Raw genomic sequence first — 23,212 nt, forward strand, 5'->3', positions numbered from 1 at the left:
ACTTATGGGGTAGGTTGTAATTCTATTAGTTAAGAAGATGCAGTCTAGAGCTGAAATCTGGAGCTCGAATAATGGCTGTGTGTGTAATATTAATGTATTGGTTATTTGGTTAAGGATTAAGGAGTCTATATGTTTCATAAGTGCATAATAACATTATCTTTTATTTGTGCTTAATTTCCTACAGTTCTCCATTTTTTTATGCTCGATCTATATTATAATGACAATACTGTGAAACTACTTTCATAAGTTCTAAAAGGATACAATTAATGTTTTATTTGTTTAATATATTAGTTTTTGGAAAATACTTCAGTACATTAATGCACTGATATATCAAGTAGACTAGGTTCAATACAGATGTAGACTAGCTTGGTATAAGGGTAGACTAACTCCATACATGTCTACCCATGTACTGAGCTAGTCTACCTCTGTATTGAATCTAGTCTACTTGATGTATCGGTACATTAATGTCTTGTAGACGATCCCTTAGTTTTTATTTTGTTTCTGATGTAGAAGGGCTATGATTTTATGAAAATTAAAGGGAAAGATCTAGTGTAAACCTGTTTTATTTTCACTTGAGGGTTAAAAAAAGGAAGACAAAAAAAGAAAAAGAAAAATTTGTTATTTGTCAGCCTAACCGTTCCGCCGTCCGCACCGACGTGACTGCATCGACAAAAGAGAACAAGATAGCAAGTAGCAAGCTAAAACAGCAACCCGTCTTACCCGCAAAGTTCACACCATCGATTTTCCTACTACGTACTTAACATCGAGGACTAGTTTTTTTTTTTTTTCCTTTTCTTTTTCCCTGTCTATTTCTACAGTACCTGTAAGACAAATTCAGTAAAAATGCCAAAAGAGAGAAGATTAGAAACAAATAATGATGAAATCGAGGAATTAAGAAGTAAGTTAAATTGAAAGTAAAAAAAACATAAGTAGATGGAAATTGAGCTTTAGATCTGAACAGTTGAAAATTTTGAGATAAATTGTTAGATTTACATGTTAATTTTCGTGGCACAATACACAATAACTAATTCATGTGTCAAAAACTCAAAATCAAGACTTACCACTTACAAATGTCACTAGATCAAATAGTATTATACTCAAAACAAATAGTACGATCAAATGAATTTTGATTTAAAAAGAGGATAAAAAGATGCCCTAGTGGGTTACGACTAGATTAGATCAAGAGTTTGATTCCCCTCTTACCTAACAAAAAAAAAATATCCTGCTAAGTAACAGAACTCTGATTACAATCACGAAAAAAGGAAATGCACATATCACCCATAATATGTAGACAATGAAACACCACCGATGAACTATTGACTCTGACGTCCAACATTTTATATGTCTGGAATTCGTAAATCAATGACTCTAGATACAAACTTGTTATGTTGTTATGAACAAATAACGTGATTGAGTTTTGAGAGATAAGTTCTTTTGGCATATGTTTTAATCACATAAATCGAACTATAATTAGGCATACCACTTTGAAAATAAGGAAATAAAACGCTCACCTCGTTAACAATAGCCACCGAGAGATGAACAAATTTTCTTTACCAGTATAAGCAGCATATCCAGACTTATTAGAAGGGGCAAAGTTAAATCGATTATCTAGAGACGGAAATTTTTTCTGCTTAGAGATATGCTATAAATCTAGATATTTTTCTAGAAAGAACGGATCTAGATATTTAGAAAGGCGGGGATACAAAATCAATCTATATTTTCTCCGACTTGGTTTCCTCATAACCTCTCATCTTCCTCTCCCTCTGTGTTTCTTGCTTTCCCTTGGGTAGCTAGGTGTTGGTATATATAGAGATTTAAAGGAAAGGAAAGATCGCACGTCTCTCTGTGATTACGCAATTTAATTTAATTTTTTACTAAAAGGCATAAAAAAACTCCTGACCGACAAGTCTGGCATCTTCCTTTATTTATCTTTTTTCTCTGATGCACCGATAACTCGTGACTAGCAAATTTAACGTCTTTTCTTTTTTCATCTTTTTCCGCATAACAATGCGTCACCGGTGACCGAAATAGTAACTTAATTTTCCTTTTATTATTTGTGTGTATGGATTAGAGTGATTAGTCTTCATGTGTACCTAACTACTCAATCCCACTTTCAGTTCCCTCGAGTAGTGAAAGGAGCGTCCGAGTGAGAGGGATTCAAATAGTTCATAATTTGAGAAATCACTATAAAATTGAGTCACTACCTAGTTGTTACAAACTTAGAGATACACAACTGATCAAGTAATATTTTTTTTCCCAAATAAACATGGAAATGTCAACTATTATTTGATTTAATGATAAGACATGTTTCTCTAACAAAATGTAGGTATAAATTCAAATTTTAATGATAACAAAAAAAAATTGTTAAGCAAACATGCAGTGCATTGAGACTGCAGAAAGAATACTACATTGAGAATTTGAACTTGCATAATATTAATTGGAAATTTCATCTTAATGAATTTCTAGTCTATCTTAGGATTAGATGACATTTAATACCACAAATACAGGCCATGATACATGTATAATTTACAACTCATTTTAACCTGTTCCAGTTACCTAAAACGCACCAAGACCGTAGTTGCCTACCATCTTCACCCAAAATGCTTGAAAATGGCAAAGGTTAACAAGCATAGCAATTAGCAAGCATACATATATGTTATATTAATCATAATGATTAGAAATTAACAAAAATAGATAATGTACCAAATCAAAAAATCTGACACCTCTCAACTTATATCTGTTACCATTTCTGTTCATATAGACATTAATGAAAATCTGGATTATTAACTTTACTTACCTTATAAGTTAATCTGCCAATAATCTTATCTAAATAAAAAGCAGAGAATCGAAAGAGAGGGGGGGAAGTTCTCCCATCTTAATTTACTACAGATTCTTGCTTATCCCTGTAAACCCGAGAGAAGCTCGACACCTGCATAATGACTTTGGATTGAAGCGAAACGCAAAGTGAAACAACTGTGGAATGTGGACCATGCATCCAACACGTTATAGACTCTTCACGTTTTTCTCCTCCTGGGTTTTTTTATCAGTATCTGTGTGCTGACATGGTCTTGAGCTAGGCGATGATGCCAACACCTTGATCGTGGCGGGACCCAACTTGAGCTCAGTCAGAAACGCCCCGACAACCACCACTTCGCCACCGCCACCTTCGTTCGCTACGTGCCTCGCTCTTCACATCTCTTCCGACTCATCATCCTTATCCCCACTAACTTCTTCCTCATAATATGAAACGCACTTCTCCACCGCTCCCAAAAACCATGTCGTCACCATCGCACTCCAGGTTTTACTCATTTTCAGCAAACCTTTTCTTTTGCTTCTCACATGGTGCCGACGTAAATTGTATTAAATTTTTTGTGGTTTCTTACGTTTTTTTTTTTTTTTCAGGTCGAATAATGGCAACGGAGACGACTCGTTTGAGTTTAGTTCCCCGGAATGCTATGCTTGCACTCAGGCGGGTCATCCGGTGTTTCACTCCACCCGCTGCCGTGACCCGATCCACCATTCCCAGCTGCAATGGGAGCGCTCCGCCGGTTCTTCTTTGACCCGGGTGGAGACCCCGACGGACCTCAAATGCAGCCCCACCGATCTGACCCGGACCCGGGTCATCGACCCGCGTAGCAACTACGTGAAAAGGTTGAACCGTGTCGTCCTCATGGCACGTGGCCTGGCGGTAGCGGTGGATCCGCTCTTCCTCTACGTCATCGCTTTGAGCACGAGTGGGGCGTCCTGCTTCTACATGGACGTCACCCTGGCCTTCTACGTGACCGTCATTCGCACGTGTCTGGACGCCTTACACGTGGCCCACATTTTGCTTCAGTTCAAGCTTGCATACGTGTCCAGTGAGTCGATGGTGATTGGCTGCGGGAAGCTCGTGTGGGACCCGCGAGAGATTGCGTGGCACTACATGAAGTCCTTTAGGCGGTTTTGGCTCGACGTCTTTGTCATTCTACCTATTCCTCAGGTACCTGAAAATTGCATTGGTTTTAGATTCCGGTCAGATTTTCAAGTCTAGGCATAAGATTTAGTAGTCATTTCATAATCCTTATGGAGAAGTTTTATCATATGAGTTAGGAATGTGGGGTTTATGAATCCATGAAATTTTTTTTTTGGCGAACAATTCATGGAATTTTGGCTACGCTGTGAAATGCAAATCTTAATTGGCATCATATTCATCTGTTGGATAAAGAAATATGACACTAGGTAAACTGGACATGAGATTCTCAAGTGTCTGAGTACGAGGCGAATGAGTAAAATTGTCCTCAAAAGGAAAAAAAAATGTAAAGAATAAACGATAACAGAATTAAGATTCGCGACCAATTTTGATAATATGATAAAACGATCAATTTACAAACTCGACCACATTTATATATATGGGCGCGCGGTTTTGGAAATATATATATCATGAAACGAGTTGTTGAGGAGGGCGTCGGACTGTCGGAGTTTGGAATCCTGAGCCTGTTGGCTAATGAGCTTATTTGTTCAAGCATATATATACTATGAAATTAGGTACATTATCTAGTCCAAGCTTTTAGTCCATTAATTTGTTCAAGTGGGATATCTGATTTGCAGATTGTAATTTGGCTAATTGAGCCAAAATTGCTTAGAGGAGAACGGCCGACACAGATAATGGTGACCGTTTTGCTAACCTTCTTGTTCCAGTTCACCCCCAAGGTCTACCACATTATTCACTTGGCCAAAAGACTAAAAAAGGTCACAGGTTACATCTTCTCATATGGCAACATTTGGTGGCGTTTCAAACTTAATGTCATCGCCTACTTAACTGCGTGTCACGTAAGTAACTAATCTTTTTACTACTCATTTAACTATTACTATGTTATCTTAGTTCACTGTAATTCCTGTGCAGATTGTTGGAGGAATTTGGTATGTTCTTGCAACACAACGTGTAATGTCATGCATCCAAGAACAGTGTGAGAGTATTAAAAAGTGTAATCTATCTCTCTATTGCTCAAGGGCAATATTTTCCCATGGAAATTTTCCTGAAGTTAAAAAAATTCCAAAGATAAAGGCAATGTGCTTTGATGAGGACACTGAATTTGGCTACGGAATTTACCAGCCGATCCTTCTTGTCTATAATGGCAATACACGTGCCGTTAGGATCCTTTATCCCATTTACTGGGGTTTAAATAACCTAGGGTAATTAACAAAGCTACAAATTAAAGCATCTACTGAAAATTGGATTTCGATCAGTCTTGTTAATTATTAATTATATGTGGCATATGATCTGTTGATATTGATGCTGCAGCTCCTTTGCCAACAATCTAACTCCTACAGGTGACTGGCTGGAACTGATATTCTCTTGCTGTTTGTGTCTGGCGGGCTTGAGCCTCTTTATTACTTTACTTGGAAACATCCAGGTCATTCAAATTTCTAATCATATATGGTTAATTAAGTTTTTAATCATTTTGAAATTAGGTCGCGATTTAGATTATGTCTTTATGAAACAATACATCAATGAGAAGTTAGTCAGATAAGTCTGCACATTCTAAAATGATACTCTGTTGTCTGTCTAGTAATCTAGACCTTTATATAAGGTCTTAATTTGGATGCCCAAACTAATAGTTTGACAACATAATGTGTTTGATTTGTGATTAGAGAAATTTTCCCTTCCGACTAATATCTTGAATGTGAATGTACCTGTAATTATGTAGTTTTTTCTGCATTCGATCATGTCAAACAAGAAGAAAATGCAGTTGAAATATCGAGACATGGAATGGTGGATGCATCGTAGACAGTTGCCGCATCATTTGAGAAAGAGAGTTCGACATTTTCAACGCTGCAGTTGGGCAGCAATGCAAGGACTGGATGAGATTGATTTGATCCAAAACTTTCCTGATGGACTCCGAAGGGACATCAAGCGCCATCTTTGCCTAGATCTTGTCTTGAAGGTAACTATCTACTTAGCAATTTAAGTATATAGTTTTATCATAAGTTATCTCACTATCATGTTGGCTTCAACAACTTAATCAATATATGCTAGTAGTTATGTTTAGAAATGTTGTTTTGCTGTCATATTAATACATGCATGCTGTTTTTCGAGTAACGTATAATAAAAAAATGTCTCTGATAACATAGTCGTGCCAAGAGCTTTTGTGAATCACGAATAAAATGTTTATGTCGTTTCATATAAAACACATGAGACATAGTGGTGAGTAATCACACTAAATTGGACCGTTACTATAGTAATTGCTTATACTAATACATAAACCTGATTGTCTCACCGAAAGAAAACATTTCCATGGTTTTACATTTAAATCCTGTGAGCACAAGTTATCATGTCCCAAATTCATGAATTTCTTGTACCTCTATCACATGGCTCATAGAATTCGATCATCTAATCACATACCAAAATACTTTGATCTTTTCTTCTCTTTTTAGGTACCGCTATTCCACAAGTTGGATGGTGTTATTCTTGACAACATATGTGATCTAGTCCGTCCACTAATCTACTCCAAGGGTGAAAAGGTGCGACACTGCTCTAGTTTCTTACCTATTTTCGATGTACATTTTTCATTTTCGTCTTTTCGACTTCTTAATTACTTTTCACTGTAATTCCCTAGATAATTAGAGAAGGAGACCCTGTCCAAAGGATGGTGTTCTTGGTTCATGGACGCATAAAACGTAGTCAAGGCCTGAGCAAAGGGTTCTTAGCCACGAGTGTGCTAGAACCTGGTGCCTTCTTTGGGGACGAGCTTCTCTCGTGGTGCCTCCGCCGTCCATTTTTAGGCCGCCTTCCTCCCTCATCCGCCACATTCACTACCATGGGACCTGTTGAAGCATTTGGCCTCGACGCAGAGTTTCTTCGCTACATTTCCGATCAATTTCGGTACAAATTCTCCAGCGAAAACCTCAGACGGACGGCGAGGTATTACTCGTCAAATTGGAGGACTTGGGGGGCTGTCATCATTCAACTTGCTTGGCGTCATCACAGGGAGAGGACTAAGGGTAGTCCAACACCAATACAAAATTGGGATATTGAGAACCGGCTTAAAATGTATGCTGCCATGTTCTTGTCAGTAAAGCCTCAGGACCATATGGACTAGCTAGTAAAGGTAGTGATCATATCAAAGACTACTCTTTAATTTGGGTCTTGACCACCTGACCGGAACTGAAACTTCAATAAAATTGTGAATGGAACTGACTTTGGTTAAGCTGATACTGGGACTTTATTTTGTTAGTTTGATTCAGAACTGATGAGGGAGAATAGGTCAAATATATATAGATGGTCTTATTAGTTCTCAAAGGAATAAAATGAAAGCTTATAACATATCTCTCTAGTTCATTTTAGATGGTGATGTTCCAACAGAAGCTCCAAAAGCTCATTCCACACAATTCATTATCCTCCTCATCAATATCCTGATATTTGAGACAAATTTCTCCTATATCCATAAATTATGTTAACCATGTTATAGGAACAAGAACAACCCAAGTTATAAAGAGTTAAAATGAATGCACTGGAAATCTCTCTCCATTCAGTTTTCAAAAACCTCAAAGATGCACAATTTTGAATCAAATCTCTAACAAAATAATACTCGCAAATAATCATTGGATTGCAAACATGCTGTTAACTTAACCTATTGATGACTTCTTTGTTTTTATGACATCTCTTGCAGATAGTATCGTTGTAAAATACTCCAACAAACTACGTATCTTGAAAAGTTTTGGTGCTTAATTGTTGTAGACCGCGCGACGTACTCGTAGAGTGGTTGAGGTTAATTGACATCCCCCATTATTGGGTGGATCAAGATTAATTATGACGGCGCTTGGAAACATGAAGAGGGAATTGGAGGATTCGGAGCTGTCTTTCATGATTATAAAGATCAGTTTATTTGTGCTTTTGCTTCTAACCTGGATATTCCTAATTCTATTGTGGCAGAAGTAATGGCATGGCAGTCATTACGACTATTGAGATTGCTTGGCTTCACGTTTGGAAACACAGATGGCTAGAGGTAGATTCCTCTACTGTATTGGATTATATTCGCTCTCCTTCTCTTGGCAACTTCGAGCATGTTGGTTAAATTACTTATATAGGATCTCACAAATGAACTTCAAATCTTCACTCATATTTAGAGAAGAGAATAAGGTAGCAGATGCTCTAGATCATGGAACATCTTTGTCAGAGCAATTATGGTGAGATATGCCTCCTCCATTTCTCTTGTCGTTCTATGAGAGTGATGTTTTAGGTCTTTCACAGTTTAGATTTCGTTGACCTGTTTGTTTTACTTGTTAATTTATTCTGGAAGTTTTGGTTAGGTCCCCCTCCATTTTCATTCATATTCTTTTGGCTTAATAAATTGGAGTGTTAGAGAGGTTGTTCCTCTGCTATCACTCATTACAAAAAAGAAAAAAGAAAAAAAAAAGAATCGTTGTAAAATACTCTTTTATCTGGCAAAAGATAAAAGATAACAATTTTAGATCGGAAAACATGAATCAAAAGGGAGCAAACTTCTAGCTAAATAGGTGATGTTAACCGAATAACTGAAAGAATGTCCTCACTTCTACTACAGAACATCATCAATCGACCAGCTTGCTTGATTACAAACAAGATCCAACACAACCTCTTGTCAAGGTAGACTAAAACTTCTCCTTGTAGGAAAATGTCACCAAGAAAAATTACCCCCTTAGAAGTGAAACGATTTTTACTCTTTTCTGCACATAATATTTCCTGCCACATGGTTCACAACCTGTCCATGACAATGCCATGCATCACGACACGTATCCTTATCTGCACATAGCCAATATACCGTCTTCACTCTTTTTTTTTTTTTTGAAACATTCATTCTTCGATCTCATGCAAAATACCAGAGATTCAAAATACACAGTAATTTTGAATTTTATTTCTTTTTCTTCAAAATAAGCCAAGGTTTCAGACTCTCGGTTCACAGCTCATTACAGAAAGTAAAATACACAAGAGAAACCCAGAACAACAGGTTTAACATACAGACACACACAACTACTAATACGTACTACGAGACAAAGCCACCGGTCTAATGCAAACAACAAATGCGCGGGCCTAATCTCAGCTATGAACTTCCACCGTACGATCTCTACCCCACACTCCCACCACCGTTCAGCGACGGTGCCGATTAAGAACTCTGATGTTGACCGTGCTGACCGCGGTCAGAGCCCATATGCTGTTGCCCAAACTGCTCAGCTCTATCCTTCATGTCCCTGGCCTTCCCCGCCAGCTTGTGTCGTGCCGAGTCGAGCTGTTCCGCGCCGGGAGGCTGGCTCCCTGTCACGTACTTGTAAATCCACGACAAGACACTGATGGCCGCCACGCCGAACCCGCCGGAGGCCAAGAAGCCAGTCATTATGAGCGCCACGGTGATCACAGCCGGGACGAGGACCGGACTGAAGATCACGAGGAGAGGAGTGGCTATGGTCAAGCATATGACTGTGCCGGCGAGGACCAAACCGGAGAGGACGAGGAGTGAACCCCCGGCGGTGACTGCGGTGGCGGCCTTGGCGACCTGGTAGGACTTAGTTTGTTGGTGCTGCATGCCTTGTTGTCCCTGAAAGGGATGGGACTGCAGGTATTGCTGGTGGTGCTCTGCCATTTTTGATGAATGCAAAGAAACTAGTTGAGGAAATGTGTGAATGAATAAACAGAAAAGTGTTTTTAAGAAATGGATTTTGCAAGTGAGGGAGGAGAAGAGGTGTGGAGGTTTGTTATATAGAGGGAGGGATGTGAGGTGGGGAGGCACGTGTTGAGGAGAGGAGAGGTACGTGTTGACGAGCTTCTCATGCAGGGGCTGCATGTAATGAAAGGCGTTTGTTTTGCAACACGTCGTTCTTGTCCATATTTGAAATTTGATGAGTAAAAAGATCGTCGTGGAGAGTTGCGAGGTGATAGACTGATAAAGACGAGACTGCTGGTATGTCAATATTGTAGGTCGTAATGTTCTCATTTTGTCAAAATTCAAATGCCAAAGGTGGTTGCTCAATTTTCACAAAGGGAAATTTTTGTTTTCTGGTCAATACATGAGACTAAGTGACTAACAAGTCCTAATTCTCTACATGTCCACTTTTGAGGTAAAGAAATTCCAACCTGGCAAGAAAACTTAATTCTTAACCCAGGGTTGAGTATGTGAGAGGCTAAAACACTCTGATTGGCAATGATGATCCTCCTTGTCTTCATCCAAATAATAATAATAATAATGATCCTCCTTGAAATGTTATTTTCATCAGTTTTTTTTTTTTTAAAGGATTTTCATCAGTTTTAAATGGTTGCGGAAGTTGCTTTAATTTGCATGGTGACCGAGTCACCGACCATTGTGCTCAATCTTTAGTTAAGTAGGTAAATTCTATAGCTCGTTGGATTATGCCCAAACATTTATAAGATCTTGGGCGAGCCGGAATTAGCAACCTTATTCATTAGTACTAGTCTAAATTGACAAACTCTCAAATTGAAGTTGTTAACCAACGAAACTGTCTTTATCTCACAGGTTAAGAAGTGGTGCTGATACTGAAAATTATTCTATGCACCGACGGTGTAAGTGACTCAACTCTTATAAAATAATCTCAACCCTTGATATTTATTATCAACTTTATTTTTAATAAACAAAAAGTGTATTTAATGCAATCTAACCATTCATTTATGTTGGTGCAAGTGCACGGCGGTGCTCTGAATAATCTCTCGTGCTGATACACCATGTGAATAGGAAAGCTAGGAGCTGATATGAGGGTTAGAGCTCACATCAATCATGTGTAGTAGTGATGACTGATGAGCTCAAAGTCAGCGTAGGCAGAGACCAAGAGAGCCACACTACGGTATATATGTCGTGGCTTATTTATGACAATGGCGCAGAATTCAGAACACTAGTGCTCCCCCTTACTCTTTGTGCTCCTCTTCTGTCCGACTCCTCCCATTCCAAAATTGAACCACTAATTGTCCTCCTGTAATTTGAAAACCAAATATTAGTCATAAACTTGCTAGATCTAGGTTGAGCAACCCACTGGGCAAATTAAGACATTAAGGTTGTGTTTGTTACGTGGGACTATTATCCCCCACCTTATTTCCTATAATAGTCTAGTACTCTTCTAGCCTGAGATATGTTATGTTAATACCTGACCCATGTTTGGTACTGCTTAGGACTAAAGTGCAGAATAGTCAAAATAGTCATATCCCATGTTTGTTTGTGCATTGGACTAAAAGTTGGTAATTTGTAGAAACATTCACAAGTCCACCTATTAATACAACACATGCTAATAAAGTTCCGTGCTTGTAGTTAATTTTTACACATTCACAAGTCCCTAATACACAGATTTAACATTCACAAGTTCCATCTATCAATTACAAAAATGAATGTTGATCTAGCAAAAGAAGGAGCTTGCCCAACATAAGCTACTGCAGCAACTCTTGCAGTTTTCCAAACAAAACAAAAAAGAACATATCCTCATGCAGCAGTTAGGTAGATCCTCTAGCAGTGCCCGCAAGCAAGTTATCCACATACACTTTTCTCACTTCATCATCTAAGGACATGAACGCAGAGATATTTTGGGGCTTATCCAAAATGATTTTCAATGCCTCAATTTGGTCTATAACAGAAAGTCCCATTTTCTTAAGTTCCTTGGCAATATCAGATCGATCTTCATTACCTTTCACTATAGCATCAGTCACTGCTTGCATTCTTTTTCCAGATTCTTCAAATAATTTATCCAATGCAATCATAATTTTATCTTCATAATTTCTTTTCCTCTTTTTCTGACTAACCTGAGATTGTCCTGTGCTCATTGACATGGGGCTTGTGTCATTCTCAACTTCAATGCCATCTTCATTGTTGCTCTGCTCCTCCATCATATCAGCAGGGACCTCAGCTCCAATTCCAGTCACACGGTCACTCCCAAAGATGGTAGCTAGTCTATCAAATAATGGATACTTCTTGTTTCTCCATCCCTTTGCCTTTTTGTTATGCTATGACAGAAAATGCATAGGAATCACCATCACAGTGCAGCAATGAAACCAGTTAGATTAAAAATGAAACTTAATGAAACTTACTCATTACCTGCAAATATGTATCCCATACTTCATTACTATCAACTTCAATGCACTTTTTGATATCATTCCATGCAAATCCACTCTTGTTCATCATGTCATAGATTATGCTATAATCTTTCTTCAGTTTCTTCAACTTTGACTCAATATGTGGACTTGCCTTCAGATTGGAATTGGGACATAAAAGATTTAAAGCATTCTCGATTTTCAGAAAAGTAGTAGATTTGAAACTTCCAGTGTCGCAGCGTTGTCCTCCAGCAATGATTCCGTCAAGAACATTCAACAAAGATTCTTCTTCAAAGTTGGTCCATACACGCCTTGACTTCCCTTGCTCTGTATTTTCATCACCACTTTCCATTTTCTGCAAAAAAAAAAAAATCAACATCTCATGGTTAAAGAAGCATAAATATGATCAAACTGCAACAATTTTCTAGTTCCAGTTTAGTTTCCACTCACTATCAACTTTTCTGCTTTCCAAAACTAATCCTAATCTCTTCAGAGTATTTTACTAATTTTCTTTGGCAAACTGCACATTTTTTTGGCCAATCTGCAATGTTCCCAATTTAACAAACTGCTGCCAATACTTGATCAATTTTAAATATGTGCTATGTGACTATGTCCATGTTCAGTGTGAGCTTTCAACTGCAACAATAATTTGCAATGCAATGTCAAAGCAAACAGAAGAAACAATGCAAATAAACTAAGCTAACTACCCACAAAAGAGAAAACTCGTAAACTAATGCAACCAAAACTGTAATGCAACAAAAATTGAAGACTGTAATGCAACCAAAACTGTAACCAAAACTGTAATGCAACAAAAATGGAACCAAAACTGTAATGCAACCAAAATCCAAGAGAAAACTCGTAAACTAATCATCCAATGCAAGAAAACAAAACTGAAAAACCCACACTTTCTCACCCTCCAACTTGATTCTCAGAACAAAAGAACACAAATTCACAAATCATGAAACCATAAAATCAAAAGGCCAAATATATCCTAAAACCATAAGAAGGTACTGATAAGTCTGGAAGTCCTTCATAGTTAGTTTTATAGATTGTCACTCAAGCAAAGCACCACGGTCAGTAGACTTGCCAACCGGGGTTGAAGTTGCAAGGAAATTCACATTGAATCAGAAAGGCAAAAACATATCACTTTAATATAAGGGCAACCACAGCTCCAAACAAAAATGAAAAATAAAGCTCGAGAACTTTTTCATGGCAATCAACTTCGTTTCTAAGCTCACTTCATCCAGTCAACCACGCACCATTTCCTTCTCATTCAATCATGCTTAGAATTTTTTTGTTTTAAGGATTCCTAAATATTTTTTGTCTACTCTAGAGTTCAATGACAGTACTGTAAGTCCCATCTAGTGAAGGGATCTTACCACTTGAAAAACATAAACATCAGCTAAAAGAGCATCTGAGGGAAACAAGAGGGCCACTTAGAGAGCAAGACACATTCGATCAACATGATGAATAGTGAATCTCAGCGTCATAGACAATAAAAAAGGGTCAAGACGACATTTTAAGAGCCCTGCAGGTAATGTCATGATAGTCACATTATATAACAAAGGTTGATAAACAATAATAAGGCTTCAATAAGTCTGGAAGTCTAGACTGCTAGTTACCAATTGGGTTCATGTTGCAAGGAAATTCACAGAAAATCTAAAAGAATGGCAAAAACAAATTACTAGATTTTAAGGGAAACATATATACGCACATACACAGTCCCTACCTCGTTGAATCCAACATCAAAAGGGGGAAAAAGAAGGCATTTTAATCTAATCTCATTAAAATGCAACTTCTTTTAAAATACAATACAAGACCATTCTCAAATCATATACAGTTTCTTTCAGCTAGTATTTCAGAGCAGAGCACCAACAAAAAAGAAATTTAAAAAGAAACTACCATACATGAAAAATCTTAAATCAGTTCAATTCCCAAATGATCAAGGGAACCCATGGTTTGAACATATTAAATGGCTGAAACCAAAGGAACAGATCACAAGAACCAAGCAAAAAAAAGACGAATGACTCTTCTAAAGTTAAAATGCATTCCCATTGTCATTCAAGCCAGCCAAGATGTCAGAGCAATATATCAATAAACACTCTAGAATCAATTCATAATGATCAAGTGTGAAACATAATCGAGTCGTTTCTACACAAATTAAGACTACGTCTTTACACTCCTAACATTAAAATGCATTAATGTATTCATACAACAAATCAAAAGCTACATAAATAATGATCCTTAGTACTAAAAGGCTTATAAAGCAGAAACTGTATCATTTATTCTCTTGAAGCTGGAGCAGCCCTTGCAGCTCTTCCATCCCCTGCAGCTCTTGCATTCCTTGCAGCTCTTGCAGCCCTTGCAGCAGCACCTGAAACCCCTGTATCTCCGGCAGCCCTTACAGCCCTTCTTCCCGTCCATTCATTATGCATTTGTAAAGCTAATTCATTCCTCCAAGTAGTCCATTGATTAGATGCTTCAACCGTGCCAACTACATCAGCTTCTTCCCCATTTTGTGCTAGAGATTCACATACTGCATACTCCATCGGATCAATGGACATCTCTCTCCTAATAAAATTATGCAAAAGACAACAAACCGTAATTATGCGGCATTGTGTCTTTATTGGATAAAATGATGGACTCCTTAGTATTCCCCACCTTCCTTTTAGCATTTCAAAACACCGTTCTATCACATTTCTTGCCTTGGAATGCTTCATGTTAAAATATTCCACATGATCAGTAGGCATATTTCTTTCATCCCATTCCGACAAATGATACCTTGTTCCTCTATATGGTGCAAGAAATCCCTCACCATTTGTGTAACCACCATCTACAAGGTAATAATAACCTAATAGCCAAAATATAAATTCCTATTAGTGTGTGAAATGAACCAAAACTGCAGTAATTGAATGTGCAGTGTTTATCCAATAGCCTCACCAGTGGGAACTCTTAACCCATTCGGCCTAGTCACTGCATCGTGAAGAACTCTAGAGTCCGATGCAGATCCCTCCCAACCCGGTAAGACAAATATGAACTGCATATCACGAGAACAAGCAGCTAACACATTTGTAGCGACTTCACCCTTTCTTGTGCGGTATCTTGGCTTGTCAATTGTAGGTACACGCACTCTAATGTAAGTTCCATCTAGTGCCCCCAAGCAATTCTATTAAAAAAATATGTATATTCATGAAGTTTATAAACTGCACACATAGATGAACATGCAAACAATCTGAAACAATGCAAATAAACTGCAGTCTCTACAAAAAACTAACCTTAAAGCACTTCCATCTACGATCTGTGCAGTCAGCAAGTACCGGATCAGGTACCCTCAACAAACTACCTTGCAATCGTAAAATACCTTGTAGTATAGAATGGAAATACCTACTAATAGTCTCTCCGGATCGAAAAAATCTACCTCTAATAGTACGATTCTTCACATGATGTGAAAGTATATGTAAAAACATACATACTTGCTCTTCCACAGACACCAAACCATCACTCTTTATATTTCCATATGAGCGAAGCAGTTCACACAAAAGGCCAAAAGTCCTTCTATCCATTCTTAATTCGTGTACGCATTCGGTGTCACTATTGCCTATAATACTATCTAGATAACTCAAACGAGTCTCACGTCTAACGAATGAACGATTATTTAGAGCATGTCTTTCAGCACGTCTTCGTCTCAAATTAAACATCAGTAGCACAAGCATAGTACACGCACACATTGTCTCTAGGTGCCACAACTCCACCAATAAGAGCAACATAATTTGCCTTCGATCCATATCTAAGATTTCACAGTAACATCCAAAATCAATGAAAACAACCAACCAAAGAAGAAAATAAAAACACAGACGTTGTTCAAAGAAAAAAAATCCAGAATTGATCAACTTCCAAAATCAAAGAACACAACCAACCAAAGAATGCGATAAAAACACAGACATTGTTCAAAGAAAAAAAAAACCTAGAATTGATGAACATCCAAAATCAATGAAAACAACCAACCAAAGAAGAAGAAAGCAAACACAGACGTTGTTAAACAAAAAAAAGAAAAAACCCAGTCTTGAAATTTATCAATTCTTAGCAAATCCAATCTATCCAAGCACCAATTGTTATTACCCATAAACAATTGTTAATAGAAAATCAATCCATAGTATTTAATTTAACAAATCACATTAGATACAGGAGAAGAAGAAGCTAGAGGGGTCAAAGGGAAGAGGGAATCAGAATCAAAGCAAAAGGAGCATGAGAAAGAAACGAAATTGAACCTGGAAGTTGAAGGAGGATGAAGCGCGAGCGATAGTGGAGACACGAGGTTGAAGCGCGAACGAGAGGGAGAGACGAGGCTGAAGCGCGCGAAATAGATCGAGAGACCCACGAGTGTTGTTGAAGCCCTTGCTTCCACAGTCCGATGAGTTTTGGGGGGTTTATGCAAGAAGGTCGGGAGCCTGACGCGGGGACTCTCTTATCTCATTTAATTGAGTCCCGTGTGTGCCAAACGTGGGATACAACTAATTTTCTTATATAAGCTACTCCAAGCCAGTCCAGTCCCATGAAACAAACACGGCCTAAGTGGCTTCCATGGTGTTCTTTTAGACAGAGCTTCTAGTAATTCTAATAGGTGGTTTGGTTAGACCATAATCCTATGATTCCTATCTACCGGAGTAACTACCCAACAGCCAAGGGTATACTATAGCCCTCTGTTTTTTGTGCAGAAAAGAGAACAAAAAAATGAAAGGCTGGATTAAATGGATTAAGCTTTTTGGTTTGGTTAAACTCACACAACCATTCCCAAATTATCAAAATTGAAGGCATTGAGCTATGTGATGCTGTGTTTGTTGTTGTTGGATATGATCTGATTCAATCAATCCGGCCTTGTCATTTCTTATTTTTGCTTTAGTCTCAAATTTCAACATGCAGCATGATTACTCGCATATCAGCTCAGCACTCACCCTCTCCATAAAGTCTTAAATTTTGGTTTCTTTATAGATTTCAAGTGAAGTGTTCAAAGATTGCAGAGTGCAGGGCAAAGTCAGTACTTAACTCTACAAGTACCATCCAAAGCTCAATCTCCAAATGGACTCATCCCAACAAATTGTTTTGAGCTTTACTATTTAAGCCTCGAGTTACTTTTCCTTCACTAGAAATGCCTAGATTGAACTACAGTCATGAATAATTATAGTTCTTGAGAAAGTTATCATTCACTCCATAATTTGCCTAACGACATGTGATATTGTGATTAAATGCAAAAATTGTTCCCTATCAACTCAGGAAATTTCAGACCCTAGCCTAGCCTCCTCAGTTTGAGTGTGTATTAGGCTTCTCATCTGCTTATTCCTTTTTCTTCTAGAAAATAACTGTAAATTTGGAGTTAGAAACAATGACGAACATAAGAAAGTAAAAAGAATCTGAACAATGTTTAATACAGAGATCCTGAATCAATATAAACAGCAAATGCATCCTCACAATACAAGTTCTACCGAAATTCGAAAAAACCCCAATAAGAAGGCCCTTTCTGCATCAGTTGATTCACAAGTAAGTAGGGAGGGAGCTTAGCATTTCTCTTCTATCCAAATTTACTTCTCTAATTGTCTGCTACTACTAATTTAGAAACCCTCCAAAGTTTCAAGTAGAATTATTAAATCTTTAACTTATCTGCAGAGTAATAAACTTCAATACCACAACTCTTGCGTATTATTCTTTGATGCACGCAACTAGTTTTATCAATCCTACAATCCTTCCCGTAAAGACGCGCCTGCATGCCAAAAAAGGGGAAAAAAAAACATTCAAAATTATAGCTATCATGCGACTTGTTGAGAATATATACATCCTACATGTGAAAAATATGACATTGCCTATGAGTTTATAAGGGTTTGGGCCACTCCATCCATTGTCAATTGGTTTTAGATATAAACCCCAAATTACTTTATCATGATATCAGAGCAGGTTAGCCACGTGTGCATGCCTAACGGCCACATAGGCTTCACGTCACCCAAAGTTGTCCACGTGTATGGCTTGAAAATTCACCACACGTGCGGGGGCGTGTTAAGAATATATACATTCCACATGGGAAAAATGGGACCTTGCCTATGAGTTTATAATGGTTTGGGCCACTCCTGCCAATTGGTTTTGGATGTGAACCTCAAATTACTGTATCATGACTTACTATTTGTTTTTAGTATACAATGTAGATCTTGAACTTGATCCTCTTATTCATCTTTATTTCATGGCTCAGAGTGTTCCAACTCTTCTATATGGATGAATTACAATTTACAAGTATAAATTGAGACGTTGCTCAAAGCCTTAAAGCTCTCTTTCCTCATTCGGAAGAGTTGAGGTATTGAACTTTTAGTCCATTCCTCTTAATATAGTTTGGGTCTAGTTAATGCGGAGAGATCACCACCATATTAGTTAGACCAAGTTTGGTATCATTTAACTTATTTAAAAAGTTGTATCAGTAGTAAACAGCAGTTCTGAAGTTACCTCATAGAATCTTTCCATATAATTCCCGCAGTCATGTTCTGGAAATTTAATGTAAGTTGAATCATCGGCTTCTTCCATTGGATTTGGACGACGAATAATCATTGACCCTGGAAATTTCTTCACAAGCTCATCCTGACGTTGACTAGGAGTACCTAATGAAACATATTAATTTTATGTAAAAGATAAACATTGATGTTAACATTGCCAAGAAACCAGCAGAACCATGTAGACTCATATATCATACATACAAATATAAAAAATAAAAATAAAGATACATGTTCTAGCAGCTCCATGAAGAAGGAGATCGATAACCAAAATCAAAGGAAAAAAAACCTAATGTCGACGACAGAGAGCTGGTACAATAAAGATATGTTTCACCCACGTCCACACATTCAATTGATATATATATATATATATATATATGTGTGTGTGTGTATATATATATATATATATGTGTGTGTGTGTGTGAAATTAACTGATTACATAACAATACAAAATAAGAAACTTACTCTTCGGTTTTGGTTTTTCAAAAAATAAATCAGTGAATATGGAGAACAAGTCGGTTTCTGCAAAAGATTGATAAAAGCAAAACACAGTCAATCTAGTGCATCGAATCTAAGAACCCTAATGATTAAAACTCGAAATTCAAAATTTAAAACCCTAGAGTTAAGGAAAAAGAAAGGAGAAAAAAAGAAAAAGAAAAGACGAACAGAATTTTGAGAGTGCTAACCTTCCGAACTTGATTGAGCCATGAAATTCCCAGTGGAGGAGGACCGGAGCTGCAGCTAATCGAATAGAGCGTAGAATGGAATGACTCGTAAGATTAAGAGGCTTGAAAAATTGGTCCAGGTTCAAGGCATAAATGGGAAAGCCAGAGCTATGGGCCATAACGAAGAAGAAAAATCTTAAGCCATTTAGCATTACCGGCCTATGGATAGGCTTCAACTTTTAGGCTAAGGCCCACTTAAGTGTGGCTGTGGGGCTACCTGATGCCTGTGAAAATCTCTCTAGTTACTGTGGGGTTAGTATTAACAGGATGTTCACCAAAGATGGCTGATTAGGAAAAAAATAAAAATAAAAATTGAGGGCATAATTTCAATTTTCTTTCTCCAGCTTTACAGAGAGATTGATGAAAGGTAGATAGATGATGATGACGACCATTACTTGTAGCTCGCTTGGTTTGCAAATTTGAAGATTTGGGAAAATAAACTTATTAATTTATTGTATTCGGTAAATAAGGAGAAATGAACACATTTAAAATTAAAAAAAAAAAACAATTAACACATTTTTCAAAAAAAATAAATATATATATATACAAAATTAAAGCAAGCATTGCTACTTTAGGTTAACACATCAAGATGAACAATCACCCTTAAGTACACTGGACTGGCTTGATTAAGATACGATTAGATATTTTACCAAAGCTAAGTGTTTCATCAACTTTCTTCTAATATAGTTAGGTTAAGAACCACAGACACTTTCTTTGTCAAAAAGGAGGAGTTAAATAATTAGTCTAATCATAGTAACAACTAAAGTGGTGATGGATAGGACTGGAAAACTTCATCTAGGATTCAATGTTCGTCACTCACCAACCCCCAAATGACCCAATTCGGATGGAAAATCAGAGACCAACTCGCTTTGTTTTGTTCTGTGAATCACTTTTTCATAGCAATTGATGATCCAAAAGATGCTTTTGGAAAAAGAAAATGTGTTCCATGCACACTGCTATTTCACTCGCCAAAAGTGCGACAAGGTTCAGTGTGTCACACATATTAGTGCCAATTATACATAGTGGGTGTCTTTTTGGTTAGTACGCATACTAAGTATGTGTGATTTTGGATAAAATTCAAGTGGTTTTTCTAAATGGATGTACCACTCATGACCTTAACCACCCAATAATTGCCAAAAGTTAGGCATTTTTGCTACTGTAAGCCTGTGGCTTTTGAAGATCAAGACCACGAACAATCATGGTTTCTGGGAAAGTTTTGGAGAAAGTTATCGTTCAGTCCATTTGGACAATTTTAGTCACCGTGGTCATGATAGGGTTGCAAGAATTTAGGTTAAATGAGATCATCCTCGAAATTATTCCCTCAAATTTCAATGGACTAAAATTCCTGCAGCTTAATGTGTAGCACATTTTCCACCTTATTAGTTAACTTAATTATTTGATATATAAAAATTGAATTTAGTAGTCTAATTAAATTTATTGGTTTTTCTATATTGTGACACCGGGTTCTTAGTATGTTATATTAAGAGAAATTAATTTTATCGCTGATGTTTTAAAAATTTTGATCATATTATTTAGTTACATTCTATTTCTTGCGAAAGCGTTTCAGCTTTCAATTTTAACTTATTTGACTCAATTTGTAGTTGGAATTTTGGATCTATTTTCCTGGCCTTAGCAACAAGTCATTGATTAAATTATTGTGAAATTTCACCTATAAAATTCAATTTTCTACCTAACCACCTATGAGTACATATTGTATATGTCAACCTCCTGGGATCATTCCAAAGTTTGGAGAGCATTTTTGTTTTCGTAGAAATTCTGTTCATAAACCACATAACACATATTTTTAATTTGGTTGTAAGGTACTAAGGTGGGAACTGGGTCTTCAGGATCAGGATCAAATCCATTCACATGCATGATTATGATTATTCCCTTCACTTTCTGAGTTGGGAGCTTTGCATTAAGTTTGGGGCAACTAGTAACCTTCGCGTCAAGGCGTATGAAGTCTTTCAACGTAGAAATTTATGGCATCTGAAGCTTATTTAATTAAGTAATTAACTCTTTATTTTTTTTTTATTTTTTTTTAGGGGGAAGACGTCAATAGAACCACACACGCACCCTCATGCAGTGTATCTCATCTTTATCAGACTAATCACTGCACCGCAGACGCACGAACCCTCGAACCCTCGTGTTAACAAACAAAGGTCTCTCAAATTTACTGGCCACAGAATGGAGCTGAGAATCAAACGCTAGACCTGAGGGTTTCAGACTATGCCGCTCGACCAGCACACCACACCACATGGTTTTAACTCTTAATTTTGTTAAGACAACCCAATTAGTGAGTGGCTAAGTTGACTAGTTTTTTTTGTTTTTTTATGAAAGATTAAGCTGACTAGTTATTGTAGGTATTGATGACAGATTAAATTAATTAAGAATACCAAAATGTTTGAAAATTGGAGCCAGATAGAATCAACAAGATTGATGAATTTGACGGGTATGAAGGAAAGATCTTTTTAGATAAATAACAAGTTAGCAACTCAAAAAGGGTTTTGCTTAGATGATAAAAACAAGGAAAACTAGAGAAAAAACAACCGAGGGTTAGGGCTTTGTTGTGAAACGAATTTGAAAATTTGTAAAAATTAAACCTATCACAAGCTTCCTCTCTTTTGTCACGTTCAAGATTATGCTATCCAAAATTGAGGTATGTGGTGATAAAAATAATGATGTTATAGGTGGACTTTTATCGATTGAAAATTGTCCTTGACCAAAAATAGCTTAAACTATGGATGTGGCCTTGGATCTTCCAAGCCAGTTTAAACACAAAACTGAAGCTCTGTGTGATAGTCTTTGACAAATATATGTATTGTATTACGTCTGTCATTGTTCATAATTCAACTTGCGCTACAACTAAATATAGTTATGTACACTTATTTTTCGAATCATATATAAAGAAGAGAAAGAAAAGAAAATTAATATGGGTGGCAACCAATTGGGACTTGGATGATGAAGATTTGGAAATGATCAATGAAGATGATTTTAGGTTTGGTGCATCACTCGTGTCTTCTCTCCTTTATCCCAAGGATAGAAGAGCAAAACTCTTAATTCCCTTAACGCTAAAATAAGGGAAGGTTTTAGGTAGTTGATAAATTACAAAATGGCTTAATATCCTCTCTAGCTATATTAGTCAAGTAATATACCGTAGGTATATTATTATTAGAGCAAGTTCACCGGTTGGGTCACCGGGTCACCTACTATTCACTGCTTTTTAGTGTATATTTTTATTCTATGGGTCACGAAATACACTGTGCCCGTGACCCAGGGCACAAAATACACTGTGCAGGTCACCATGGTAACCCAGAACACTGTATAGGGTGACCCAGGACATGAAATACACTGTGCTCGTGACCCAGAGGGTGAAATTAACACTAAAAAGCAGTGAAAAGTGAGTGACTTGGTGACTTAGTGACCCAACGGGTGAACTTGCTCTTAAGTCACTACCACAACACAATCGATAAGAGAGATGAATGACATTGATCCACCTAACATCATTATTTTGACCAAAAACATGGTTCAAACAAGACCACATATAATACGCATGCATGCATGCTTTACTATAATGATATAAACACCAATTTATAGTTCATGCTAGTACCATATAAGTAATAATGGCAAATGAAAGAATTAATAAAATAACTCCCCATGGTTAAGTTTAATAAGAATAAGGGTAATTGTTCTCTGCACCAGATTTCTCTGCTCACCAAACCCCTTGAATATTAAAACCCCCAATTCTGGTCCCCGTTAACCATCTATATTAAATTCTTAAAAAAAAAAAAAATCTATATTTAACATTATACATAGTTACATACTTTACTGAATAAGCTGCGGACCAGAGTTGTCAACCCAAGTTTATTGTACACTAGTCCATCGCACTTTCCGGACATCATAATCTGAACGTAAGAAAA

The 23,212-nt window shown here is 37.2% G+C and overlaps 3 protein-coding genes across 6 annotated transcripts; 1 reads left to right on the plus strand and 2 right to left on the minus strand.

Annotated features, from left to right (window-relative positions):
* The first annotated feature begins 2,935 nt into the window (after window positions 1-2,935).
* On the plus strand, window positions 2,936-7,779 carry LOC112171400 (cyclic nucleotide-gated ion channel 2). Of its 3 annotated transcripts, XM_040513026.1 has the most exons (9): window positions 2,936-3,298; window positions 3,403-3,979; window positions 4,588-4,809; window positions 4,883-5,172; window positions 5,282-5,393; window positions 5,688-5,924; window positions 6,415-6,501; window positions 6,597-7,088; window positions 7,650-7,779. In XM_040513026.1, the coding sequence occupies exons 1-8, from the start codon at window positions 3,243-3,245 to the stop codon at window positions 7,077-7,079; spliced, it is 2,064 nt and encodes a 687-aa protein (XP_040368960.1). In that variant the 5' UTR covers window positions 2,936-3,242; the 3' UTR covers window positions 7,080-7,088; window positions 7,650-7,779. The 3 variants fall into 3 exon arrangements, with proteins under 3 accessions (XP_040368960.1, XP_024164360.2, XP_040368961.1); XM_024308592.2 differs by lacking the exon at window positions 7,650-7,779 and having other exon boundaries at window positions 6,597-7,189; XM_040513027.1 differs by lacking the exon at window positions 7,650-7,779 and having other exon boundaries at window positions 4,883-4,899; window positions 6,597-7,189.
* Window positions 7,780-9,122: 1,343 nt separating this feature from the next.
* Window positions 9,123-9,596, minus strand: LOC112189375 (oleosin 1). Its single transcript, XM_024328697.2, has one exon. It carries the CDS (start codon window positions 9,594-9,596, stop codon window positions 9,123-9,125), a length of 474 nt encoding a protein of 157 aa, XP_024184465.2.
* A 1,680-nt stretch (window positions 9,597-11,276) lies between these two features.
* LOC112181777 lies at window positions 11,277-19,646 on the minus strand. 2 transcript variants are annotated; one of them, XM_040514716.1, is made up of 5 exons: window positions 19,254-19,646; window positions 19,033-19,089; window positions 18,524-18,675; window positions 12,045-12,395; window positions 11,277-11,953 (listed from the first exon to the last, which is right to left on the minus strand). In XM_040514716.1, exons 1-5 carry the CDS (start codon window positions 19,273-19,275, stop codon window positions 11,447-11,449), a joined length of 1,089 nt encoding a protein of 362 aa, XP_040370650.1. In that variant the 5' UTR covers window positions 19,276-19,646; the 3' UTR covers window positions 11,277-11,446. The 2 variants fall into 2 exon arrangements, with proteins under 2 accessions (XP_040370650.1, XP_040370657.1); XM_040514723.1 differs by lacking the exon at window positions 19,033-19,089.
* Window positions 19,647-23,212: the final 3,566 nt, after the last annotated feature.

The sequence above is a fragment of the Rosa chinensis genome, chromosome 1, assembly GCF_002994745.2.
Source record: "Rosa chinensis cultivar Old Blush chromosome 1, RchiOBHm-V2, whole genome shotgun sequence".
Lineage (NCBI taxonomy): Eukaryota > Viridiplantae > Streptophyta > Magnoliopsida > Rosales > Rosaceae > Rosa > Rosa chinensis.

What these genes read in the sequence shown, in the direction of transcription:
- LOC112171400 (XM_040513026.1), top strand. Translation starts at nt 3,243, where the DNA reads ATGAAACGCACTTCTCCACCGCTCCCAAAAACCATGTCGTCACCATCG. An exon ending in TCGTCACCATCGCACTCCAG is followed by an intron (nt 3,299 to 3,402) that starts GTTTTACTCATT and finishes TTTTTTTTTCAG; the next exon opens with GTCGAATAATGGCAACGGAG. An exon ending in CCTACTTAACTGCGTGTCAC is followed by an intron (nt 4,810 to 4,882) that starts GTAAGTAACTAA and finishes ATTCCTGTGCAG; the next exon opens with ATTGTTGGAGGAATTTGGTA.
- LOC112189375 (XM_024328697.2), bottom strand. Translation starts at nt 9,596, where the DNA reads ATGGCAGAGCACCACCAGCAATACCTGCAGTCCCATCCCTTTCAGGGA.
- LOC112181777 (XM_040514716.1), bottom strand. Translation starts at nt 19,275, where the DNA reads ATGGCTCAATCAAGTTCGGAAG. An exon ending in GGCTCAATCAAGTTCGGAAG is followed by an intron (nt 19,090 to 19,253) that starts GTTAGCACTCTC and finishes AATCTTTTGCAG; the next exon opens with AAACCGACTTGTTCTCCATA. An exon ending in TATGGGATACATATTTGCAG is followed by an intron (nt 11,954 to 12,044) that starts GTAATGAGTAAG and finishes TTTCTGTCATAG; the next exon opens with CATAACAAAAAGGCAAAGGG.